Source organism: Bipolaris zeicola (genome assembly GCF_000523435.1).
Source record: "Bipolaris zeicola 26-R-13 unplaced genomic scaffold scaffold_9, whole genome shotgun sequence".
NCBI lineage: Eukaryota > Fungi > Ascomycota > Dothideomycetes > Pleosporales > Pleosporaceae > Bipolaris > Bipolaris zeicola.
Genome location: NW_006912058.1, coordinates 139,059 through 163,630, shown reverse-complemented (window position 1 = coordinate 163,630; position 24,572 = coordinate 139,059). Strand labels below are relative to the sequence as shown.

Sequence of the window (24,572 nt, the reverse complement as noted above, 5' to 3'; positions counted from 1 at the left end):
TCATTGGGCTTGACGCTGCATGGCGCCAGGCACTTTTGCCGATCCTCCTCGTTTTCAAGCATATTGTAGTATACCCCATATAATGCTTTGACTGCGTATTCAACGGTAACCGAGTGCGCCGCAGGAATGTGTAATAGATCCCTATAGCTTTCACCAGCGTCGTAACTAGCCTTGCGGAAATTAGTTGTAGCCCCTCCGCCACGAATATGTGACCCATGCCTCCTCCTCGTCGAGCCTCACTACCACACTGTGGTGTGTGATGTGTGATTCGTGCATTATTGACAAGGCTAGTTGACATTGTCGTCATCTGTCAACAACGGTCGCCACAGGTGACAGGCGGAAGGCCCCAAGGCCGAAAACAGGCACTCCGCAGCGCTCAAGTGTGACCTGAGTCGCACTTTGCACACATGCACACACCAGCACTCGACAATGGCGGCGAAAGTAAAGCCCGTGTGCAATATCTCTGCCCTGTTATCAGCAGGTATTATCCAAGGCGCTAACCCACCCTTCCTGCTCTTGCATCGCCCACCAACAACTTGCAGGCTCCGCAGTGGATGCAACCCTCGCTGCACCCGTATCAGCGTAAGTCTTGTTTCTTGAAATCCTCCGTGCTCGCGTATACACAAAGTCTTGGTTGTATCTTTCTGAGGCTCGACCCAAGACTTTTCCAAGGGAACAGGTACCCGTTGCTCCCGCATTGGCAAAACGTGCCCTCTTCGGAAACGAAAAGCTGACACGCGTTGCGTTGAACCCGCACAATGCGTTTGGTGTGTACCTTGGGGAAGATTACTGAATCAACGTAAATTACCCCATGCGGATCGGCTTCAATGGGTCCCTCGGCGGGCCTGAGGCAAGGTGGGTTTTCAGGCACGATAGATCTACATCTGTAACGGACTTGCACAAAAACAACTCAAGTTGGACTACTCTGAAGCAGGCTGGTGACGTTGGCTGGGGGGGAAAAGGTGGAAGGCTGGCGCGATCCCTTGCTGAATAATTTCGACTGCGCTTGTTGTCTTAGACTCTAGCCACGCGTTATTCTTCGGAACTGCGAATATCCATGCCTTGGAATTGTCGAATGCTCTACCATGATCTAGAAGACGCTACCTTTGCGATTTCAGACAACCACTTGCCCCTTCATAACCTGAACCGCGCCACCTTCGAGACGGACCTCCGAAATAGACCCGTTTTCATTCATGTCGACATCGATGAGAATCTCGCTACGCCTCCCCATCTCTACGCCTTGCACGATCTCGTACTGGAACGTCTTGTTGGCTCCACCTTCGGTCAGTGAGAGATAGGCTGCCAGATCACTGGCAGCACTTCCAGTAGCTGGATCTTCCAACGGACCCTCGATCATCCGCGTCCTCAGTGCCGTCACTCCTTGGTCCTTGTTTGCCACTCGAACAAAAAAATACATGCCAACAAAGGTCTCATCCCAACCTTCATCCAGGCCATTGATCGCAAGGGATTGGCCAGCCAACGACACCACGGCCAAGGCCTCGACGCTCTCCAGCTCAACCAGAACAAACGTCATGCCTTTGACAATGGAAACTATGGGGAAGTCATTCTTTACTTTGATCTTGCCCTGGCTATGAGCTTCTTCCAACTGAGGCTGTACTTTGAAGAGCATCTCGTTGGTATATCTCTTTTCATGAACGTGTCTGTACTGGTCAGCCTGCATGGAGCGCACTCGAGTTTGCATTTGTCAACTAAAAAGACAGACAGAGCACAGCATTGAACGAAGATTCAAGACAGCATCGCCACCACTCGGATCGGATTGAATAAACCGAAATTCCAAATTCGCAAACACAGACCTGACAACAAACGTAAATAAGGGAATCAACAACGTACACATCGTGAGGTATCGAAGCCTTGGCCGTCTTCTTGGCCACGTCGTATTGTAGCCGTACCGGTCCAGATTTCAAGCTGAAGGCAGCCTCGATGACGCCATGGTCCAGGCCCTGAGCCTGAGCAGTTCGTCCTAGGACGTAACACGCCGTACCCACTGTGGGGTGTCCTGCGAACGGTAGTTCCCGCGATGTCATGAAGATGTCCACGGTCCATGCTAGATTGGCTTCACCCTCCGCATTCTCATGCAGGAAAGTTGTTTCGGAAAGGTTGAATTCTCGTGCAATGGCCTGCTTCTGTTCCTGAGTTAGTGTGCGGCTGCTAGGTATGCGCACAATGGCTAGCGGGTTGCCTTGGTATGGCTTGGAGGTGAAGACGTCTAAGGTGACAAAGTCGAGCTCAGCGCTTGTTGCCATTATGCAAGGAGGTGGCGACGTAGGCACTGTGTGGCAGATGTGATGGAAGCAATCCGATGTGCTCTGGAAAACATTTGTGATATGCACCTGCTCTGGTTGGGGTGACTCATCAAGAATACACGTAGGGCGCGCTGCCGACTCCTGCTGACCCTCCCCCTCCCCCATCTTCCCGCTAGTTGCCCACAGAATGCAGTCAAACACCCTAAACCTGAGGTATGGTTGTGGCTTTCAATGGATCTCCGGCACTCTACATTTGTTACCACTGGCAGGTGTCATGACGTATAGCTGGTATCGATAAGGACCCAGCGATGATGGCTGGTCCGATCAGTAATACACCTGGGAGGAGAGTGGGGTCTAGAAGGCACGAGGAGTAGCTAACAGGCACAGGATCCATTCATAGTATTTGAGATAATTGCCCATCTGGACCTGCACCAAAGTCGATCGGATTGTTTGCTTTTTTCCATGCGTTGCGAGGGTCTGCTCAGCTACACTTGACCTACGGGATATGCACTAAGATGCGCTAGAAGCTATTAGCTGGCCTTGACGTGCAGCGTACCTGATATCGGAGGTTGGCCGACGCACAAGATTGCCTGTTTGGTAGCACGGCTTGGGGGGCTAAGCCATGTTCTTAGCTACGCACATACTTTGAACGCACATGGGAAGTTGGAGGTGTTGGAGGCAATACCAGACGGGCGTCCCCCTGAAGTTCGGTACTACAGATGACTATTGTGATGTGTGACGACAAGAGACCGATTAAGTTCCTGGTACCTTTTTCCATGTCGGACGAAACTCCGCCAATACATGATAGAGCGCAGTGCCCCGCGGAGCCCCGTCAGATTGCGGAGAAGAGAGGTAGCCAAGGGAGAGTAATGATTATCCTCTAGCAACAAGCCAAGTCAAAGGGAGAGTAGTAACTATAGGGAAAAAAACCCGTAGCAATGGTAACATGGTGTTTACTTGAGGGGGACCCAGTGATTAGTGCTTTGGCGTGACGCGCAACAAGTTGAGACTTTACGAAACCGAGAGCGATGTTTGTCGCGTACGTAGTGATGAGACGACGAGTCTCACGCGCGGGCCAATTCCCTTATGGTTGGCAATGAACAAAGGCTGAATGCACGATGTATACTCATTGGGGTGCAGCAGCAGCGGTTGTGTTGATATCAAGGGAGAGGGGGGTTAATAGAAGCTCTGACGAATCAGACCCACGGACGTTTGGCGGGGAGATGGTGGGAAAGCCGGGAAAGCGCGGAATGCTGGGCACCCCCCGCCAGATTGATCGCCACGGAGATTATTGCAACGGCCCAATATGGATTCGAATATGCATGTTTGGCTTGATGCGTCTGCGTCGGTGTACGCCGGCTTGTGCTGTTCACCAAGGCCGATGTCCGTAACATGAAACTGCCATCTATAGCTTACCTCGAGCGCAAGATGAGATCTACACCAGGAGTATGATTCGCTGAGACTACGATGGGCATGCTTGGATACGGAGTATCCCACTCGCCAAGGGATGACAGGTTCTGGACGGATTAGGTGAGACGGTCCTGGCTGAGGCGACGACGGGGCTAGGCTTGGGCTCCGCCGGAAGCTCAAATGGGGATGCAGTGCGAATATTAAGACTGTGAAGACTATATTTTGCATTGTGTTGCGCTCTGGACGGCCGAAACGCATTGGCAATGCACTTGTTTGCAGCATGAGGAGCATGGTTGTTGGTGCCCAAGGATGTGCTTGCTAAAGCCTATCGGACTCGGTCCGACGGGGCAGCTAGCAACGTCGAACCGTGTCGTATTAGTGTGTAGCGTGGATGCACGAAGAAATTGCATACAAGACGGGATGGTGAGATGCGTGTATGCCCATTGTGGACACGACTGCATCTCTCGAGTGCTTTTTTGTCAGAGAAGCCGCGTGTGGTGGATGGTGGGAAAAGAAAGGCAGAGCGAGGGAGCACTTGCAAGGGCTGGCGTGGGATTGCAGACAGGGGGGTTTGGTGACGAGGGTGCAAGGGTGGGTGCAGGACGACGGCTGCAAGGTACACGGTTACATAAGTAGATGGTCATATGTAAGCGGACAGAGGGATGAAGGGGCGCTGAGTGCTATTAGAGCAGAGTAATAGGTGAAGGTCGTTTTGGGATGTGGTGCATGTCGAAGCAACTATTGGCGGGGCTAGGATGCGAGGGGAGGGTTGCGTTGCGTGCGTAAGTATGTAAGGACGAGGGTCCAGGCAGGACCAGTGACAGACAGGCTAGACCCGGCGACCCAGTGTAAGGAAGCAAATAGTGCAGCGTTGACAAGTGGCTGGGGGGGTGTTAGTGGTGTTGCAGTCACGACGGTTGGAGGGATCATCAGGAGCAGGCCAGTGCAAGAGCAGCAGTGTTTGCAGCAGCCAGCACAGGCACACAGGCACAGACAGGTACAGACGCAGGCGCATGCTAGCGGTTTGGAAACAGGCACAGGCAATGCAATTTTGTGATTGGGCCGGGGCAGAAAATGGCGGGCGTTGAGTGGTGCATGGCGGAGCAGTCGAGGGGAGGGTGCATGAGGAGGTGCATGTGTAGTCTGCAAGGTGCGGCATTGACACGGTCGCCGTTCAGCGTGGAGTTTGCAGCCAAGTGGGACCGATGGAAGCAACGAGAGACAGGCAAAACAGTAGTTTGAGTTTGCCCTCGACTCGACTCGCACGCCTTTGGGCTTTGGTCGCCCTGACTCGGCCAGGGAGGCTCGATACAGCCGGAACGATGGACCCTGCTGTTGCTGCTTGGCCGTCAACCCGCCATCCGTCCGCTCTCAATCTCAATCAGTCAGCCAGTCGTCAGCCCGCCAGCCAGAACGACCGACCGACTAAGGACTCGTAGTAAGTAGTATCATGATGATGCCGTGGCTCATGCGCAGCGCCGACGGCCGAGATGGAGGAGACGAGACATGGGTGACGTCGCAAGGGTCTGCGGTGGTGACCAAATGAGGCTGAAAGGGCTGGAGGCTGAGAGGGCTGCGTGTGCTTGTGCTTGTGCTGGCTGGCTGCTGGCTGAGCGAGAGGGCTGCACCATTGTCTGGATCACGATGACGGTGCGGCGAGCGTGTTTCCCAAAGCGTAGTCTGCTGCACCGGGGCAGCGTCGGCGTGGAGCCGGGCAACCTGGGAGCGATGCAGCGCCCTAGGCCCAGCTGGTCATGGTTCTCGGGGAAGCTGGAAGCCCCTGTCACTGACGCCACTCATGCAAGTGCAACTCTGCCCATCACGGGCCCCCCGCGCAGGGATGAGGCCCGCTGCTGCGACCGTCGACTAGAGCAAACGCAAAAACCCTTTCTGTATACCTATCCGCGCTCTGCCCGTGCCTTGTCCTAAGCCTCCCCTTCGGCCACTACATACCCCAAGCTCCTCCCTCTTTTCTCCTCCACCACACCCATCTCCATCCGCGACCCGACAACGGCTGCGTTTGCCCTTCCTTTGTTGACCCTCGCGCCCACAAAGTGCCCGGTAACACGACTAAACGCCGACCCATCCCCACCCATTCTCGACTACTCACCACCACCAACCACCACCACCACAACAACAACAATAACAACAACCACCGCCGCCGCCATAACAACAACAACAACAACGCAACCACAACCACAAAACCTCGACCACCGCATCTTGCTTGCTTGCTCTGCTTGCTTTTCTCCCCGTCCGCCTCGGACCTGGTTCCAGTTCCTTCCTTTTATCGGGCTCCGCTCCCGGTCGTCGCTTCCTTTCCCTCCCACCACACTGCGGCCCCCTCCCACCTCCCCCACCAAAACCCCACGTCCACCCAGTTACCTCTTGCTCTTCACCACCACTACCACCACCACCAACCAGCCACTGCAACTTCCGCGGCCTCGACTGCGCTGCCACACGCACTCTAGTGCTGCTGCGGCGTCGCCAATCTGCCAAAAACAAAAGGCGCCCTCGGTTTCCCCTCGCATTGACACACTACAAAGCCTTCGCCATGTCACCCAGTCATTCACGCAACGCCTCGGACGAGTCCAATCATTCCTCCATGGCCTATGTTCTCGAGCACGTTTTGCAATACCCCGGCAGCTATGACATTCCCCTCAAGACCATGTACGAGCTGAACCGCGTGGACCGAGCTCACCCGCTCCCCAAGAATCCATCCAGGTCTGGCAGCACATCCCCCGTCAATGGCCAATTCGCCTGGAACAGCGCTGAAGCTGCGACCATGAGCTTCACCTCGTCCCTTATGAACCAGCTCAAGGCCCTGCCCACACGGACCAGCGCCCTGCCTCCCGCCTTTATCGTCAACTTTGTCACCCGCACCTTCATGCCCGACCCCTCAGAGGTCGACTGGAGCCAGGCCTTGACCGCCCTCGACTACCTCAAAGATCTCGAGACCCGCCGCCGTCGCGAAATGGCGACTACCTTTGAAGCTCTCGACGTCCACAGGGACACGTGGGAAGCCGACATGGCCCGTGTTGCGGAGACAGCTCCCGGCATTGCTCTGTGGATCAACAACCTCGAGGGCAAGAACCAGAAAGCCGAGTCATACTACGCCCAAATCTGGCTCGGTCTTCGTCGATGGGTAAGCATTCTTCCTAGTTCCCTTGGCATTGCTTCGTGTACTAACGCCAATTCGCAGATTATGATCAACCACCTTTCAGACGATGAGTTTAGCAAACTCAACTGCATCAGCTACCTCAACACTCTGTTTCCTCCTGTCCACAGCCAGATGAAATTGCCTTCCCAATATCTGGATCACGAGGCTCTCAGGCAAGAGCGCCAGGTCTTCTTCGACATGATCAGCCAGGTACAGAGAAGGGGCCCGGATGTGCTGCTCCCATTGATCAACCGTGACAAGCGCCCCGAAGACGCTACTGGCTGGCCCTCTGTTCAGCGCATCGTCGACAAGTACCTTCGTGTAGCCCAAAACATGATCCAGGACTGCATATCAACACACGGCCCAGAGTCGTTTGACCGATACATGAATGGTCCCGGAAAAGAGAAGAAGCACGACTCTGGTGTCAGCTTTGGCTCTGAGCGCAGGCCGAGTGTAGGCTCGAGCGTGTACGAAAAGCCTGTGGCTGAGCCCGTTCCAAACTATGCAACCTCGACCAAAGGCCCCAGCAAGTTGGAGAGAATCACCCGCGAGTTCAAGCGCATGCGCGTCAAGCCTCGCCCTGAAGTCGAAGAGATTACTCGCATCAAGGAACAAAGTGCTGCCGACTACGTACCTCAAACCGGCGAGAATGCCGGCAAGAAATCACTTAAAAAGGCACGGTCGCTGGCAAGCCTCAGATTCGGCAACGGCAGCTCCGCCTCACTTTCGAGCCGAAAGGGCAGCGATGCTATGCCCTTTGACGCAGAAGAGATGAAGAAGCACCGCTTGATGTACGAGGCCTCAGTCAGCAAGAAGACCAATGGCCAAAACTAGGCGGTCCATGGATCGCCCACGACTCCATTACGAATTCACGACGAGATCGTCCGGTCACAGACCAAGGTCACATGTCAAGGGTTCCAAGAGTGCTCCGGCTGTACCTTTCCCGGACCGAAGCCTGTACGCTGTCCATCAGGTGCAAGGAGGGACCCAGTCTCCACGGAACAGCATACTGGATGTGTACCGTTTCTTTTATTGATTACATATTGTTTAGTCACTTTTCTTCTACTTGTTTTTTCTTTCCTTCTGTTTCTCTTTCACGAGGCATGGGGGAAAATATGCCGAGGTCCTGGCTGCGGCCACGACCGCGTTGCCTCTGGGTTTAGCGGGCGTTATCATGAGAAGCATCAACCTTTGCGGGTCAAAATATTTTCTTTCTCCTTTCGTGTTAGTACGTTAGGACTTATGTGGTCTATGACGGATAAAGCATGGTGTTCAGGAACAGGGTGCATGGTAATGGCGCTGTAGCATATATTTGTTTTGGGGGGTGGCTATATTGCTTCTCGCGGGCTGTACAATACATTTACATCAACGTAGGCGTAAACCTGATGCAATGGCGGGCATACTTCAAAACATGGCAAGGGCGTAGTGTAACGCTGCTATCGAGTCGAAAGTGCTCGAGTAATGAAAAGATATCTACCAGAGTCAAAGAGGCCCACGCGCATACCGTTTTGTGTCTAGTCGTCATGGCGATCCTACGGGTGACTTCCTAATGCATGCAGCCTCGCAGTTTTAAGCCGAGCGAGCATGGGTTGGCGTCGGAACTGCATGGCTCTTTGGAGCACAAAGTTTGTTTTGCAGGATTCGCGTCAAAGCCGACTCAGAACCCTGGCAAATGGCGAGCTTGTTTTTTTTCTTCTTCGTCACGCAGTCAATAGAACGGATGGAGGCCGTATGCATGTGCTGCTCCAGACAAGCAAGTAACCCTCCGCCGACCCGCTACGCCTTACCGCTTGCAGGCGCCCTCTCAGAGGTCCAGGCCGTTGCAGCACCATGTGCTATGGACTGACTTGTTGTCTATCGCCCTTCTCCACACGCGTTTGACGACCCTTACGCGAGGCGCAGCAACACCCGATATGACCGTTGACGACCCGAGTAATACCCCGGCTCCCTTCTCGTACGATGCCGGTGATGCTGGGGGTCGATCGCGCCTAGCTGTCCCGTCCGGACAAGTGGCGTACGCATCACAACCATCCGCCCCGCCAGACGTGCCTTTTTTGATCCCTGGAACAGTTCCAGCACTGGTCATCAGCGTGCTGAAAATCGGCTGTCCGGCTCGACATCATGGCGCGCGTCACGTAACCTCAAGCTGGGGGAGCAATTCAAGGGTGGTCGGCACGGCGGCAAGAGGATCGCAGACACGGTCGGCGCAGGCAGCGACGACTCCGCCAACGTCGGTCTCCACAGCCTCAGGACCGGTGGACAAAAGAGTCTTGCCGAAGTCTGGGCCGCAGGCAAGTCGTGGAAACAGGCTTCCGAAAACAAGGGTAATATATACACTTTGTCTTGTTACCGATATACTATGTACCTAAGTTCTAATATGCACCCAGAGTCAGAGTTTGAACCAGATACATACTCCGAGAGCAACGTTTGTGAAGATACTTCGGTACCTCCGGAAAAACAGTTGTTCGCGGGCCTCTGCTTCTATCTCAATGGCTCGACTGCTCCCCTTGTCTCAGATCACAAGTTGAAGCAAATACTCGCCACACACGGCGCCACACACTCTATCACCTTGGGCCGACGGACAGTCACACATGTGATTCTCGGCACGGTAAACGAAAGAGGAGGAGCAGGCGGTGGTTTTGCTGCAACCAAGCTTCAAAAAGAGATTGTCAAGATTGGTGGCAAGACCGTCAAGTTCATCAATGCCGACTGGTAGGATATGCAGCTCCTCCATGCAGCCACAGCTTAATTGTGTTGCTCGCCACGTGCTATGATATGTCGTGCTGATAATATGCAGGGTACTCGACAGCATCAAAGCCAATCGACGTCTACCCGAATCACGGTATTCACCACTAAAGTTTGTGACAAAGTCCCAGAGCACCATCTTCAGCACGATGGGCACCATGACCACCCCAAAGCCAAAAAATAAACAAATCTCAGGATAAGCCACGGCTGCGCAATGTGAATCTGCCGTTTTTTTAATACCGCATTTTTACAAAATCAGATCACATGTCACGTGACAGTCATTGTATTACAGGGTCCCTCCAACTAAACACACACACAAAACTTTATCGCCTATAAACTTTCAACGTTACTTCAGCATGCGCAATCCGCTGGACCCTTTTGCGCCTTTCAAGCCACATACACACAGGAAATGGCCCTACGCAAGGGAGGCGGGGGAACCGGGCACAAACAACCGTTCGTTGCAAGCCGTTCTAGCCGTTTACTACCCTGAAAGTTGACGCTCAGCTTTCTCGCCTCCCCTTACCTCAAGGCAACAAAAAAACGTCCCATTTCGCGCATATGCATATCACGAACGTCTGTTTCTCCATAGGGGTCCCCGTCCCCCTCCCTCGCTTGCCTCTCTCAGCTGCGGTTTACCCGCTTGGAAACTTTGAACCCTTGCCACACACGGCATACTCGGCATACCTCACGGCAAGCCCACGCAAAAAATCGCCCATTTTTTACATAGATAGACTCTTCGTGTTTTTCTTCGTCTCGTGTACTAAGATCTAGACCCTTGTGCCTATCACTTCGTTTTCTTCCCTTTGCCCCGACCCAATCGACTGGACGGCAGAAGAGGGGGTGTAGGCGATACGACTACTGAATAAACCTTCCGAACATGGTATTCTCTGCATACCCTTTACACGCACGTAGCGTGAATACAACGTAGGTTGGTGCAAAGTAAACACTGACACACACGCATTACATTCCTCACTTGGAAATCGATCTTCACCCCCTCCCCCTCCCCCCCTCTCTCTCGCTCTGTCTGCCCTTTCCACCCCCCACGCTAAAATGTCTAGTTTGGACGATCTCACGAAACTATAATCTACTTTTCCTTCCGCAATCTTAAACTTTCACTGACAACTTATCCGAGCGTTGGTTTTTTTTCCTCTCTGGCCCTTTAGAACATGCGTTCGCTTTTCTTCCGCTTTAACCCATTTTTTTGTTACCTCCTCGTATCCGCTGTATGAATATATTATATATGTATGTGTGTACCTCGATACGGTGGCGCGTAGGCGCTTCTCCTAGAGCGATGGTCTTTCTGCTATGCGGGGCGGTTTTTTTAAAGAAAAAATACCCGAGACGAGACGAGAAGAGTTTACATTTCACTTTTTGATAGGCTGCTGTTTGCGTTGCTAAGGGGGATGAACTTGACGTTTGTTTGATGCTGGAGTATGCCTCTTGGAAATGTACCGAAGTTTTTTTCCTTTCAAGCATAAGGTTAAACGAAGACCAAAACAAATGATAGCTTTGTTTTTTTCTTCTTCGTTGTTTATATCCCTTTCTTGCTTTTTGGGTGGTTACCAGAGGGCGTGTGTACCTGCCGCACTTCCGTCGTCATTATTTCCTAGTGAAAAAAAAAATCTCTTAGACGCCATTTTGTTCGCGTTTGGCGCTGGCTGGGCTTAGCTGGGGCTGATTCTAATGGTCTGACCTACTTTAGCTAGTCTAGTTGATACCCTTTTTTGTGAGCTTGATTGGCTTTAGTTGGGCTGGTGGTTTTTTTTAGTTTCTCTCTATCTCTCTTTTTCAACTGATTGGGCTTAGCTGGCTAAGCTCGTGGCACCCAAAGTTTAATTCCTAGCAAGGCAAGAAAACGCGAGGGAGGTTCTGGCTCTGGCTCTCTCTCTCTCTGTGTCTCTGTCTCTGTCTCGGGCGAGTGAGCGCGCTTTTCCTATTTTGGGGGTGTGTTTCGAGGGTACAGCTTTGGTACCGTGGTTACAGCCAGCAACTTTCCCCCACACATTCCCCGGGATTCCCGCAACTGGTTGGGATATGTACTCCGCGGGGAGGAAAGTGTCAGGTGGTGGGCTGGAGGCTTTTCTGGTTGGCTGATCTGGTTTGGTTTGGGAATGTTTAGTGCCTGCATGCTGCTGCCCAGGGAGTGCGAAGGGATGGGGTGATGTTGACTCGGGATTGAAGATGTATTGCAAATATTCGGGATAGAAGTGTGGATGATTTCAGTTTGGCTGTTTGCTTTTTCTTCTGACTTGTGGCTTGAGGCTTCGGACGCTCCGGGAATATGATATCCGAACTTTCTCGCCTTTCTCCGATACGTGTAGTAAGCTTGCATTCCTTTGTATGTAACCTAGTGACTCCATTTTCCCTCGGCCTTTGTTACAGGTAAGTCTAGCACTTGAGTATAGTCGGAAATTATAGTCGTGATTCTTTCTTTGCATAACATCGTCTGTGAGGAAGAAAAAAAATACCCGCTAGAAAGTAGTGTTTTCGCATGTCCTTATCGCACAGTTTGGCCTAGTAATTACTTTACAGAGAAATAAAAGAAATACACAGCTGAAGTGAAACAGCATATATGCACGTATCGATTACGGGATGTACACGTACTTGAGCCGTCTTTTTTTGTCCCATGTGCGGGCGAATACTAGATGCTGTGGTACGTGGGATGGGTCCAATGTCGTGATGATGATGGATGTAGGGAAAGGAGAGGTGGAGCATATAGAATATTTATTCACGTAAGGAACATAGACAAGATTACCGAGTTATCTTTTAGCGGCATTGATAATGTCTGTATATTAGACCTGCAACTATCTTTGGTACAGTTCTACAGAAAATTAAGATATATTGTATATTTTATGGAAAAGAACATATGCCACGTAACATGGCAAACATTGCATCGTGCAGATCGAAGTCGACTACGAGCATTTCATGTGCATACATCTGATACAAACGCCACTGCCTATCGGTATCACAATCCCATAAACGCCCTTTTTCCTTGCCTCAAATATCGGCATGTGCTTGTAGATCCCAAACCAACTCATTAACCAGCAGTCCTCGGCTTGGACTTCGCCTCCTTCTTCGCCTTTGCAGTCTCCTTTTGCTTCTTCTTCTTGAGCTCAAGTTTTTCGTCGGCTTTGCGCTTTAGGGTAGCCTTTTCCTCGGCGGTCTTCTCAATCGGCTTGAAGAAACCCTCCAGCCTACTTTGCTGTGCCGTCTTCATGTTTTTTTGCAGCTTGGCCGCTCCATTTCGTACTCTGTCCTCGTTGAAATGTTTCTCTTCTACCAAAAACTTGACCAGTCCCTCTATATCTGGTGCTTCCCACTTGAAGTCACATTCTGGAGCGTCGGCAGGTAGTACGTCGGGCTCGAGGAAGAGAAGTCGTGCATCGGCAAACGGCCAGTCGTCGGGAATGGTGAGTTTCTTGGAAGATTGTGATTTGATGTGCTCGACTACACCCTCGAGATCCTTGTGCTCGCGGATGAGCTTGAGAGCAGTGCTGGGACCGATGCCCTTGATGGGGTCGAGGTAATCGCAGCCAAGGAGGATACACAAGTCGATGAACTGGAGGCTGTGAGTATAAAACCATATGATACAATGTAATCTGTCGTACCTGTTTCTGGTCCATTTCCAGACCCTCAAGTACCTTGTCTAGATGTATTTCTAGAATGGGCTCCTTGCGCTGCTCGCTAAAGGTCAAGTGTCGTAGCAGAATTGGCGATGCAAAAGTCAATGTATCCATATCCTCTGATGCAGCAGCATACACCTTTCCTCCCTTAGCCAGCGCAGCACATTGGGCCTCAGCCTCAGTTGGTGCAACAATATACGGGATGCCCATGAGCTTGAGCAACCGTTGACACTCCGCATTGTGTTCTTTTGTCACCCTGACCGTTCGTCGTGAAAACTTCTCGACATCTTCAGCCGTGCCCGTCTCCTTTGCTTCCTCTGCTGCAGCCTGTGCTTCAGTCTTGCGCTGGAATCGCTTTGCAAGCTCGCCGGATTTGAGCTTAGGTGGAGCACCGTCAAAGACGTAAAGGGGTTTGATGCCATTGTCGACCATGCGCATTGTGCGGTAGAACAGACCCATGAGATGTGATGTGGTCTCGCCCGTTTCGTTCATGAGTTGCTGGCCATCGGAGCGGACTGCGATGAGAAAACTGTAGATGCTCATAGATCTACACAATGTCAGGCTGGGTCAGTCATGGTATGTTTGCATCGACGTACGCATCCTGGCCAAGTCAGTGACTGATACGATGCAAAATAGTTATCTTGGACATACTATAGCGACCTTGCGACCAAACTGGTTCTTGATCTCGCCTTTCTTGACTGCCTCTGGTGTATGCTCATCGATGAGCTGGTAGAGGTGCTTAATACCCATTGCGGTCGATTGTAGTATGTATTCTGTTGGGTCTTTCGGTTTTGTGGTGTTCAACCGGCGATGTTGAGTGTGAAAGCGTAGACAATTGCGCGGAGGCTGGAAGGTGACGCAGACGATCGTCACGTCGCGTCCGCGTCCTATGGCGCGCAATCACGGTGAGCATTGCTTGGCGTGATTACCCCACATATTGCTTGTAATCGCTTATGGAGGCCTCGCAAACTGCGTGTGGCACATGGGTATTCTGCACGACATTTGAAACATTAGCAGGAACCTGGACAATCCAGTGCCCACATGCTTGACGAGATGATGCGTGGTCTCTTGCCACTGCGGAGTGCTTCCGAACCGCGGTTATGGGGTTTCCGAGGCGGATCTAAGCCGACGACGGATAACTTCTCCTCTCCGGGTATAACAATTCCTTTTTCTTTCTAGGTTCTTACCCGACTGTCATACATCGTCCCAAAATGCTGCGCCCAGTATATAGACATGCTTCCAGGCAACTGCGCACCCCGGCCCCGATTGCGGCTATCAGGAAGCGAAATCTACATGCTCCCGTGGCCTTTGACTGGCAGGATCCACTCAAGGCGAACGACCTATTGACCGAAGAGGAGCAAGCCATTTCCGAGACTGCAGAGTCGTATTGCCAGGAGCGCATGCTCCCAAGAGTGCTAGGTACATGAGATGCTCAGCTCACCTCTACACTTGGCTAATATTCTCTTTAGAGGCATACCGCAATGAGGACTTTGACAGGAAAATCATTCAAGAGATGGGAGAGCTTGGCCTGCTTGGTGCAACCATCAAAGGCTATGAGTGTGCCGGCGTCAGCAGTGTGGCCGGTGGTCTGATCACCAGAGCAGTCGAAAGGGTTGACTCAGGGTATCGTTCGGGTTACTCTGTCCAGAGCTCGCTTGCTATGGGTGGTATTGAAGAGTTTGGGTCTGAAGAACTCAAAGAGCGCCTTCTACCAAAGATGGCAAAGGGTCAATTGCTGGGTTGCTTTGGTCTTACCGAGCCTAATCACGGATCAGACCCTGGGTCTATGGAGACGGTTGCAAAGGAGCATCCATCAAAGAAGGGCTACTACTCGCTATCTGGTTCAAAGACGTGGATTACGAACTCGCCTATTGCCGATGTCTTGCTCGTGTGGGCAAAACTGGAAAGCACAGGCAAGATCCGGGGTTTTGTCATTGAGCGGGACCAGTGTCCACCGGGTACTCTCGAAACCCCGCCAATCAAGAACAAGAACGGACTGCGAGCATCCATCACTGGCATGATCCAGCTTGATGAATGCCCAGTTCCCGAGGCAAACATGTTTCCAGAGGTAGAAGGGCTGAAAGGGCCCTTTAGCTGCCTAAACTCGGCAAGATATGGTATCGCGTGGGGTACTATGGGTGCCTTGGAAGACTGCATCGCTAGAGCACGCACATATGCACTAGAGAGGAAGCAGTTCAAGAACAACCCAATTGCCAAGTACCAGCTTGTGCAGAAGAAGCTAGCTGATGCTACGACCGATGCTGCGTACGGAATTCTCGCGGCTCATCAGGTTGGACGACTCAAGGACGAGGGCAAGGCTGCACCCGAGATGATTTCCATGATTAAGAGACAGAACTGCGATCGTGCCTTGGTCAACGCTCGGACGTAAGTTACAACAAGCGTGTGCACAGCACAAGTTGACCATGACTAGGCTACAGGAGATTTTTGGCGGAAACGCAGTCTCAGACGAATACGGCATCGGACGGCACGTTGCCAATCTGTTCGTGACGCAGACGTATGAAGGACAGAGCGATATCCACTGTGAGTGTCCATGATGAAGCTGCTGGGATATTGGCTGACATTGCATAGCGTTGATCCTAGGTCGAGCAATCACCGGCCTGCAGGCGTTCTGTTGATTAGGGTAACTGATTGTAAAGCATCATGCTTGGCTTGCTTTGACGTTGCTGCACGACCAGAATATTTACTCAAAAATATCATCCAACTACATGTAGCATAGCGTATAGGAAAACGGTGTTTGTTTGGAGATATGTAGTAGAAGTAGTAGGTAGACGCATGTCAAACCCTGAGGCGACGGACGCTCGCCTCGAACGCAGCAAGTATCATGTCCTGACTCCTCGTGGCCACAGCGCAAGTCGCCACTACGACGACCGTTTGACGAGTGAGTGATGTTATTGGATCGTGGTGGGTGAGTGAAGGGGAAGAGCCGTAAATGTCAGCCGTGATGCATCTTCTGCAGCCTTCGATAGGTTGCCACCCAAAAGTGGCTTCTGCGCAGTCATGGCTCGGTGAATTTTGTGGGCAGTGACAGTTGGGCGGCTGGGCTTGTCTCGCCTCCTGCGGTTGGTCCCGACACATGATAAATGCAACCGCCCCTGCTCAGCCCAGTCACACTTCCTCCACACTCATCTTTGCCATTTGTCTTTTACTTGTATACGTGAAAAGGCACAGGTACGTCAAGTTGCGTGGCGGAGGCGCGCTGCGCCGCTGAGACGCCGCACTTGCTTTCTTTGGACCCCCCGCTAACTAACCGCCTTGTCTGTGCAGACATCCCACTTCAACTCTTCAACACCACCGACTCTCTTTACCGCAACTACCGCGATACCGCTCGACTTACCCATACCACCCACACCGCCCACACACAGTAGCCATGGCTCTCAAGCGCATCAACAAGGAGCTCACAGATCTCGGTCGGTGCGTGGCATAGCCGCCCTTTCCCCCTCCTGGCACGAGGCTCGCACTTGGGCTCGCATGACGGCCGCCGGATTGCGGAGTGCTATAGCAGACAAGACGCAGCCTGCGTAGCCTCACAGCCTTGCATCCCCACAGTCTGGCACAAATACGGTTGAGACGTTTGGCTAACATGGCACTCGTAGTGACCCTCCCTCTTCCTGTTCAGCTGGTCCTATCGGAGATGATCTGGTACGTCACTCTTTGCACACAACGCCTGTGCAAGGCGCCCCTGCCAACACGGCCGTGGGCAAGCAAACTGCGCTGGACACTGATATGCTGACTATCACTGCAGTTTCACTGGCAAGCAACCATTATGGGTCCTGTACGTCCGCCCCTGGGTTCTGCCACTTCCTAAGGCCTTTTTAGCCCGGCACGCCATCCCCTAGCACATGCAGCAACTAACAAACGCAGGGTGACTCACCATATTCTGGCGGAGTCTTCTTCCTAGCGATCCATTTCCCAACCGACTACCCCTTCAAGCCCCCGAAGGTCAACTTCACCACCCGCATCTACCACCCCAACATCAACTCCAACGGCAGCATCTGTTTGGACATTCTGAGAGACCAGTGGAGCCCTGCTCTGACCATCTCAAAGGGTATGTTTTTGGAAGGATGATGGCGTTTTGGACGAGGCCATTGCTGACAGATTTGCCTAGTGCTGTTGAGTATCTGCTCGATGTTGACAGACCCGAACCCTGACGACCCGCTTGTTCCCGAGATTGCACATGTGTACAAGACTGACCGGTCTCGCTACGAATCGACGGCACGCGAGTGGACTAGGAAGTATGCCATCTAGAGAGAGAGGAGAGTAGAGAGTAGAGTAGGAAGGGGAAGCAGGAAAGCATCTTTCTGTCAGGATCTGCTATGGGATACAACGAGTGTGAGGAAGGATGATCATCAAGAACACATGCCTTTTACGGCATGGTGATTGAGGGGAGTTTTCTGTTCTACGACATGCATGCTGGATGGGTTTCATAGTACTTGCTATCAAGACGCTTAGCAGAACAGGTGCATTTCTCTTTTTGCTACATATGAGTGTTTTCTTTTGGTGTGACACGGGCAATGCTAACAGTGCATGATGGGTTGTTTGATGAAAGAATAATAAAAGGCAATAGTATTGCTAAATGGCAGGAATCTATTGCTCTTTCTGGAAAGGCTTTGCAGACTGAACACTATCTATGCTGTCCTGAGGAGAGGCCATGTTTTTATAGTCAGACTCGGGCTTTTTGTCAGCGTCTCTGATTGCCTTTGCCATTGCAGCCAGAGACTTTTGTTCCTCGAGCTGCAGGCGCCTGCCGTACTCCTGCAGCTTCTCGCGGGGCTTGTAGTTGAGCATGTAGGAAGGGCCGACGAGCGGGCCGAGCAGGGATGGTCGCGTGTTCTTTTTGATGTCATCGACCAGCTGGCTATGCAGGTGGGCAAACGTTGCTTGGACATGCTTGATGGCTATGCCTTTCCGGCCGAGGTCGTTTGTGTCATCGGCCGGGTCGCGCAGGCAAAGCATGTATGCAGGTAGGGGTTTCATCGTTCCGTTCTAGTGGGCACGCACAATTGTCAGCAGGTCCGAAACCCGGATACCAGGGTATATAATGGCTGGGAGGGGGCTTCGTCTTACATCGAGTTTTTCCTTGACTGGCTTGGTGACGACGGGGTGTTGCGTCTTGTCGAATAACTCTACGGGGTCAATCGAGATGCCGTATTTCGTAGTGTCGAAGTCGCGGTAGAAACTGAGGAAATTGAGGAGCGCACCAGCTGCGTCTTGTCGTTCGTGGGGTGCATGCTTTATGCTGGCCACTAACATCATGAAGATGGAGTATGATCCGAAGCCACCCCGAAAGACGTCTGATAAGCCGCGGATGCTGAATATGGTCTTGACTACGTAGTATAGTTTGCGCAGGTAGGGGATCTCGTCCATGTACTGCTTCATCATGGCGGCGGATAGTGATGTGTCGTTGGACAAGACAATCTGGACGTCCAGGCCCGATTTGCAGTCCTGGGCGGAGATGAGGGGGTAGCGGGCGTGACGGAGAGTAGATAAGAAGTATGCCTTGTTGGTTTTAAAAGTACGGTGAAACAGGTTCAGAAGAACTTTGAGTCTTCTGGATTGCTCCTTCTTTGCGGGTGGTAGTCTGTCTATCTCAGGATCGGCGATCCACGACGGTTGCATAAGGCGAAAGTCAATGTCTGAGGTAGCAAAAGCCAAGCCATTACGTTCCGAGCCGAAGACTTGGATATCGTATTTTGATGAGGCGGCTTTTACGTGGTTGCGCACTTGCTGGATGACGTGCTGCCTGGCTATCCGCTCATAGTCTTTGGGCGTAACGTATTTGTAAAATCTCTCGATTTCCTTGTCTAGCCTGGAGGGTATTGTTAGAGGGTCGATTTAGCATTATAGGTTGAGGCTGCACCAACAAGTCCATGGCCGAGCTATCCCGCGCAGTCTTATCCAGACACCACGGCAACGAACTCTCTTTGATGGCTATTGTGCTGACCATGGGCTGGACAACAACACCCGTGTATTCCTTTGACTGTGCAAACGCCTCTCTTGCTGTAGCCAACAGCTTCTCGGACCCAGTAAGCGACTCTTCCTGGCGGGCGCTCTTTGCTGCTTTGTTCTTGGCAATTGATACTTGGGCCTTGTCTGGCAGCCAGCGTCCTTTGACTGTGGTCATCCTCCTTACGTGGGGTGCCGGCCCTGCGCTGGGCTTTTCTGTTGTTTGCTGCGCCTCGGTGTCCGACTGCTGAGCGCCATTGTCGTCTTGGGGATTTGCAACCACCTCACTGGTAGTTGCGCCGTTGTCGAGGACATGTTGCGTGGGTCCGGTCGCAGTCGAGGAAAAACGCTGTAGTAGGTGGGGACCGACAAAATGTTCCCACAGGACAATTGACGGGGTGAAGCGGTTATGGGCGCGGCATATCAGGCGTGCGCGCGAGTGCTGCATAGGGAGCCAGGCAGCGGGGGGAGGGGAGGGGGCAGCGGGCGACAGCAGGGGAAGGATGGCGGTAGGTGTGCAGTGGGTTGGGTGAATTGAAGGACGGTATGCACAACTGCTGACGGTGCTAGGGCGCTAGTCCTGTTTGGGGGCAACAGGCACTCCCGCGGCATCGAGTGTGGCTGCTGGGGCTGCTGGGACGGTTGTACTGGGGGGCCATGCTGGCCATTGCCGGCCCAACATTGGCTGCATCTGGCTGCGACATTTGCATCGCAAAGTCGCCAGAATAGCATCCACATAGTACTCCTACACCCACCCTAGTCGCAGCATCGTCCACGCCGCTCCACCGGCTGCACATGTCAAGGCCCACCTGCGCATTGCCATATGAAAATGGCCTGACATCATGTTGACCGGCCCAGCAAGCCTTTGCAGAGCGGTCAAGCTGGCGGCGCGCGTGTCCATGTCGAAGCTCGACCACGATGGGAATGCAGCAGCAGCCCAGCAGCCACTGTGTGCCCTGGTCCCCCGGCTCCAACGTCACAGCCGTGGTTGGTGGGGCATGAACCATCCCACCGCCAGCCAGCTTTTCTCCCCCCATTGCCCTCGTCGGGCTTCTGTGAGCTTCTCAACACCTCTGTCGCCTCTGTTGACTCCCTCTCCTCCCCCCAGAGCCTCTTGTTTGCCCTGCTGTGACTTGCACAATCTGCCCCGCGCCAGTGTCATCGTCCTTGGTACGTCCCCACCACCGCGCGCCTCCCTCTCTCCCTCCGCTATCTCTGCCCTACCACCACCACAGATAGCTACCAAAGTGAGGTTTTATGCCCTGCCGCGTGCTGAGTGTCGTCTGTCTCGTCAACCGTCTTCTCCCATCTGCCAATATCCCCATACAACCTCAAATCACCCAATCGCAATCCTTCTGGCCTTACCATCACCACTCGCAGCTTATCGATATCTAACCCTTTGATATAGTGCAACAGGTCCTCAGCCTACAATCGCCATGAGCGCCCCTACAGATACCGCAGATGGCAAGCCCGAGCGACCTCCAATCGCTTCCCAAGAAAGCACTCACCCCGCACTCCATCCCGACATCACCAGCGTACCCGTCACCCCCGGCGTCCACCTCTCTGGCAAGACGGCCTACTTTGACGAGTCCGCCGACAAGAAGGAGGACAGCAGCCTGCCCTTTGACCCGGAGACGGCCACGCCCGGGCCCTCGTGGAGCGCAAACTCATACTTCTCCAACCAGCAAAGAGCCGATGGTGCGGGGCCCCAGGTAGAGAAGGCGACAGGCGCGCAAACTGGGGAAGAAGTCAAGAGCAAGCTGGGTAATACCCCTGGCTCTGCCCCCAAACACAACCTGGCAGACGTGGATCCGCGTGCTGCGCATCCTGGCCTCAATCTCAGCGGCCGTGTCATCAGTGCGACTTTTGCCATACCCTACACCATCGGCTACTCTCCAGGTAACGACTGGGAGCTCAAACCACGACGAGGAACCTCTGCCCTTTTTGATTCATTCTCCTACCTTGCTTCCACCTCGTCGCCTTGGAACCACACCCTTGTCGGATGGACAGGAGAGATCTCGCATGCCACGTCGGCCGCCGCCACGGCTGCGCAGATACCCACAAACAAGGCTGCTGCGCCCATTCCCGTTGACCCCAAGAATCCGAACCAGGCAACCCAAGTCTCGAACGGCTTTCGAATCGGCCCCGATGACCGAGGGCGATTGGAAAAGCAGCTCGAGCGCGACCACGGCGGCAAGATTGTGCCAGTGTGGCTCGTTGACGAAGTAGACGATGGCAAGGATGAATACATTCTCAAGAGCCAAAGCCATTGGAGAACCTATGCTGAGCACGAGCTCTACACACTGTTCCATTACAAGCAGAACGAGCCAGCCGATGGGCGTGCAGCGCGGAAATCGTGGGCCGACTACTATCGCATGAACAGACTGTTTGCAGACCGAATCCTTGAAATCTACAGTCCAGGAGACATTGTCATGGTACACGACTTTTACCTCATGCTTCTGCCAAGTTTGCTCCGCCAACGTCTGCCAAACATCTACATTGGCTTCTATCTTCACATTCCTTTCCCCAGTAGCGAGTTCTACCGCTGTCTGAGTAGGCGCAAAGAGGTTCTCGAAGGTGTGCTAGGCGCCAATATGATTGGTTTCCAGTCGTACAGCTACGCACGACACTTCTCCTCTTGTTGCACTAGGATTCTAGGCTTTGACTCGTCGTCCGAGGGCGTCGACGCCTATGGCGCTCACGTAGCCGTAGACGTCTTTCCCATTGGCATCAATGCTGTTTCGACACAACGGCAGGCATTTGATGATCCGGAAATTGACGAAAAGGTCAAGGGAATTAGAGAAATGTATGCAGGCAAGAAGCTCATTGTCGGCCGTGACAGGCTGGATGCGGTCCGCGGAGTGGTGCAAAAGCTCCAGGCTTTCCAGCTCTTCTTGGAAAAGTACCCAGAGTGGCAGGGCAAAGTGGTTCTTATCCAGGTCACTAGTCCCAGCGGTCTCCACACGGACAAGAGTGACGGTGCGCAAGAAAAGGTCGTCAATAAGATTTCCGATTTGGCAGCCAAGATCAACGGCACATACGGCACTCTGGACTTTACGCCTGTTCGTCACTTCCCGCAGTACCTTTCTCGTGAGGAGTACTTTGCTCTGCTCCGAATTGCAGACATTGGTCTTATTACCAGTGTACGTGACGGTATGAACACGACAAGCATGGAGTACATCATCTGTCAAAAGGACAACCACGGTCCGCTCATCCTATCCGAATTCTCTGGAACGTCAAGCTCCCTCGGCAGCGCGAGCCACATCAATCCGTGGGACATGAGCGGAGTAGCCGATGCTATCAACAAAGCGCTCAAGCAGGACGAAGCAGAGCGTGCACAGACACACGCACAACTTTACAAGCACGTTGTAGAGAACAATGTTCAGGCGTGGACCAATAACTACTTGAAGAAACTGATGACGAACCTATCGTCGTTTGACCAGACTTTTGCTACCCCAGCGCTAGATCGGGCTAAGCTTCTGTTCCAGTACCGGCAGGCAAAGAAGCGACTATTCATGTTCGACTACGATGGCACTCTGACCCCCATTGTCAAGGACCCACAAGCAGCTATCCCATCTGACCGCGTCATCCGAACTCTGAAGACGCTGGCAGCCGACCCTACCAATGCTGTCTGGATCATCAGTGGCAGAGACCAGGCGTTCTTGGACGAGTGGATGGGCCACATTCCCGAGCTTGGTCTCAGTGCTGAGCACGGTAGCTTCATGCGCCCTCCACGGTGTCAGGAGTGGGAGAACCTAGCCGAGACGACGGATATGACTTGGCAAACAGAGGTGCTCGACATTTTCCAGCACTACACGGAGAGAACACAGGGTAAGGTCGCTTTCGGGCATGATGAGACCATGTTTTATTGACCGAGTGGACAGGTTCATTTGTGGAGCGCAAGAAGATTGCACTGACCTGGCACTATCGCCGGGCCGACCCCGAGTACGGTGCATTCCAGGCACGTGAATGCCAGAAGCATCTGGAGAGGACCGTGGCCAAGAAGTACGAGGTCGAGGTGATGACGGGCAAAGCTAACCTCGAGGTTCGTCCAAGATTTGTCAACAAGGGAGAGATTGCCAAGAGGCTCGTCGAGGAGTATGGTGAAGGACCCGGGAAAGCGCCCGAGTTTGTTCTCTGCATGGGCGATGATTTCACAGATGAAGGTTTGTCTTGTGCCCCTAATGGGATTGCTCATTTGCTGACCACGGTGGCAGACATGTTCCGATCGCTGCGCCAGTCGAAGCTGCCCACGGATCATGTGTTTTCAGTGACTGTTGGAGCGAGTTCGAAGCAGACTCTGGCGAGCTGGCATCTTGTTGAGCCGTCTGATGTGATTTCAGTCATTTCGCTGCTTAATGGCTCAGCGGATGCAGGCAATGTTGGGGCGGTGGCGATTGTGGATGGGTCGGTGCCCGAGTCGCGTGTGGTGCCTTAGGGATGCTGTGCGTAATAGGGGGGTCGTTGGCATTTTGTGGTGGAGCACGGAGCATGGCAGAAGATTAGACGTATATAAGAAATTTACAGCATGATGGTTGCGTGGCGTCTGGCTATGGCGCGCAGTAACAGCGAGGACAGCCGCAGTGAGTCAAGAGGCGCATGTTGTGTGTGTGTTGGCTTGACCGACGAGTCTCTGGTTCGGGTGAAGAGGTTGCAGGCTGGACAAGGATGCGATGCCGTTGGGAGAGGCGACGAAGCGAGCCCCTTGGGACGAGCGTCGCCACTGGAGCCAAGCGGGTGGGTGGCGCCATCGGCTGTGTCTGTGTCTGGAACTCCTCCCCCCAGTCCTCCTCCACGTGAAGGGGCCTGACTCGGCAGCCACCAACCAACCCTCTGTCCGGCCATGCGGGTGATGATCGTCCACTTATCCTTTCGTCCCGAAGCATTGCGCAACAACTCATGTTCGCAGCCTGTCTCCTACTCCCTCTGCCGTGTCACGCAGGAACCATCGCTTGCCATGGCGAAAAAGACGGGCGCTGCAACACGGCCTCTCGGCCACAGCGGCCCACGACTCACTAAGCTTCGACATCGGAACTCCTTCTGCTATAGGCTTGGTCGGTCTGCGTCTTTCGGCTTCACTAGCCCGTATTCATCACACTTGGCCTTCGAGAACCGGCATTGCATGAAACCTGGAACGCCTAGTCCTCCTCCCGTGCCCCAACAACGGCACCTGAGCACTTGCGTCCGTTGCCAGCCATTTCTCTCTCTTAAACCATATCGCCGGCCCTACCGCGCCCCGGATTTCGTTTGCTCGCTCTTCCACTTGACGCAATCCCACCCATTTTTTTTCCGGCAAATACACCCACCGGAAGTGCACCGTCGAAGCCACAAACTGATTCGTCACCATCTTCCTACATACCCACATCACTCTGATACACCACCTGCATCATCCAAACAGGGACGCGGTCG

General features: G+C 53.2%; 9 protein-coding genes across 9 annotated transcripts; 5 read left to right on the top strand and 4 right to left on the bottom strand.

Moving 5' to 3' along the window:
* Positions 1–1,114: 1,114 nt before the first annotated feature.
* COCCADRAFT_84244 (uncharacterized protein) lies at positions 1,115–2,264 on the bottom strand (the record flags this gene model as incomplete). The annotated part of the gene is made up of 2 exons (XM_007709558.1): positions 1,115–1,661; positions 1,852–2,264. The coding sequence occupies 2 exons, from the start codon at positions 2,262–2,264 to the stop codon at positions 1,115–1,117; spliced, it is 960 nt and encodes a 319-aa protein (XP_007707748.1).
* A 2,876-nt stretch (positions 2,265–5,140) lies between these two features.
* COCCADRAFT_22522 (uncharacterized protein) lies at positions 5,141–5,770 on the bottom strand (the record flags this gene model as incomplete). Its single annotated transcript, XM_007709507.1, has 2 exons — positions 5,141–5,444; positions 5,628–5,770. 2 exons carry the CDS (start codon positions 5,768–5,770, stop codon positions 5,141–5,143), a joined length of 447 nt encoding a protein of 148 aa, XP_007707697.1.
* A 455-nt stretch (positions 5,771–6,225) lies between these two features.
* On the top strand, positions 6,226–7,665 carry COCCADRAFT_1209 (uncharacterized protein; the record flags this gene model as incomplete). Its single annotated transcript, XM_007709487.1, has 2 exons — positions 6,226–6,816; positions 6,874–7,665. 2 exons carry the CDS (start codon positions 6,226–6,228, stop codon positions 7,663–7,665), a joined length of 1,383 nt encoding a protein of 460 aa, XP_007707677.1.
* A 1,079-nt stretch (positions 7,666–8,744) lies between these two features.
* On the top strand, positions 8,745–9,547 carry COCCADRAFT_22520 (uncharacterized protein; the record flags this gene model as incomplete). The annotated part of the gene is made up of 2 exons (XM_007709506.1): positions 8,745–8,845; positions 8,902–9,547. The coding sequence occupies 2 exons, from the start codon at positions 8,745–8,747 to the stop codon at positions 9,545–9,547; spliced, it is 747 nt and encodes a 248-aa protein (XP_007707696.1).
* A 3,066-nt stretch (positions 9,548–12,613) lies between these two features.
* Positions 12,614–13,949, bottom strand: COCCADRAFT_84154 (uncharacterized protein; the record flags this gene model as incomplete). Its single annotated transcript, XM_007709557.1, has 4 exons — positions 12,614–13,135; positions 13,185–13,746; positions 13,796–13,800; positions 13,851–13,949. The coding sequence occupies 4 exons, from the start codon at positions 13,947–13,949 to the stop codon at positions 12,614–12,616; spliced, it is 1,188 nt and encodes a 395-aa protein (XP_007707747.1).
* Positions 13,950–14,410: 461 nt separating this feature from the next.
* COCCADRAFT_1205 (uncharacterized protein) lies at positions 14,411–15,835 on the top strand (the record flags this gene model as incomplete). Its single annotated transcript, XM_007709486.1, has 4 exons — positions 14,411–14,618; positions 14,669–15,584; positions 15,631–15,740; positions 15,789–15,835. 4 exons carry the CDS (start codon positions 14,411–14,413, stop codon positions 15,833–15,835), a joined length of 1,281 nt encoding a protein of 426 aa, XP_007707676.1.
* A 752-nt stretch (positions 15,836–16,587) lies between these two features.
* Positions 16,588–17,465, top strand: COCCADRAFT_1204 (uncharacterized protein; the record flags this gene model as incomplete). The annotated part of the gene is made up of 5 exons (XM_007709485.1): positions 16,588–16,631; positions 16,814–16,859; positions 16,963–16,992; positions 17,082–17,265; positions 17,326–17,465. The coding sequence occupies 5 exons, from the start codon at positions 16,588–16,590 to the stop codon at positions 17,463–17,465; spliced, it is 444 nt and encodes a 147-aa protein (XP_007707675.1).
* Positions 17,466–17,804: 339 nt separating this feature from the next.
* Positions 17,805–19,611, bottom strand: COCCADRAFT_84098 (uncharacterized protein; the record flags this gene model as incomplete). Its single annotated transcript, XM_007709556.1, has 3 exons — positions 17,805–18,203; positions 18,285–19,026; positions 19,082–19,611. 3 exons carry the CDS (start codon positions 19,609–19,611, stop codon positions 17,805–17,807), a joined length of 1,671 nt encoding a protein of 556 aa, XP_007707746.1.
* Positions 19,612–20,599: 988 nt separating this feature from the next.
* COCCADRAFT_1202 (glycosyltransferase family 20 protein) lies at positions 20,600–23,601 on the top strand (the record flags this gene model as incomplete). The annotated part of the gene is made up of 3 exons (XM_007709484.1): positions 20,600–22,994; positions 23,048–23,329; positions 23,381–23,601. The coding sequence occupies 3 exons, from the start codon at positions 20,600–20,602 to the stop codon at positions 23,599–23,601; spliced, it is 2,898 nt and encodes a 965-aa protein (XP_007707674.1).
* Positions 23,602–24,572: the final 971 nt, after the last annotated feature.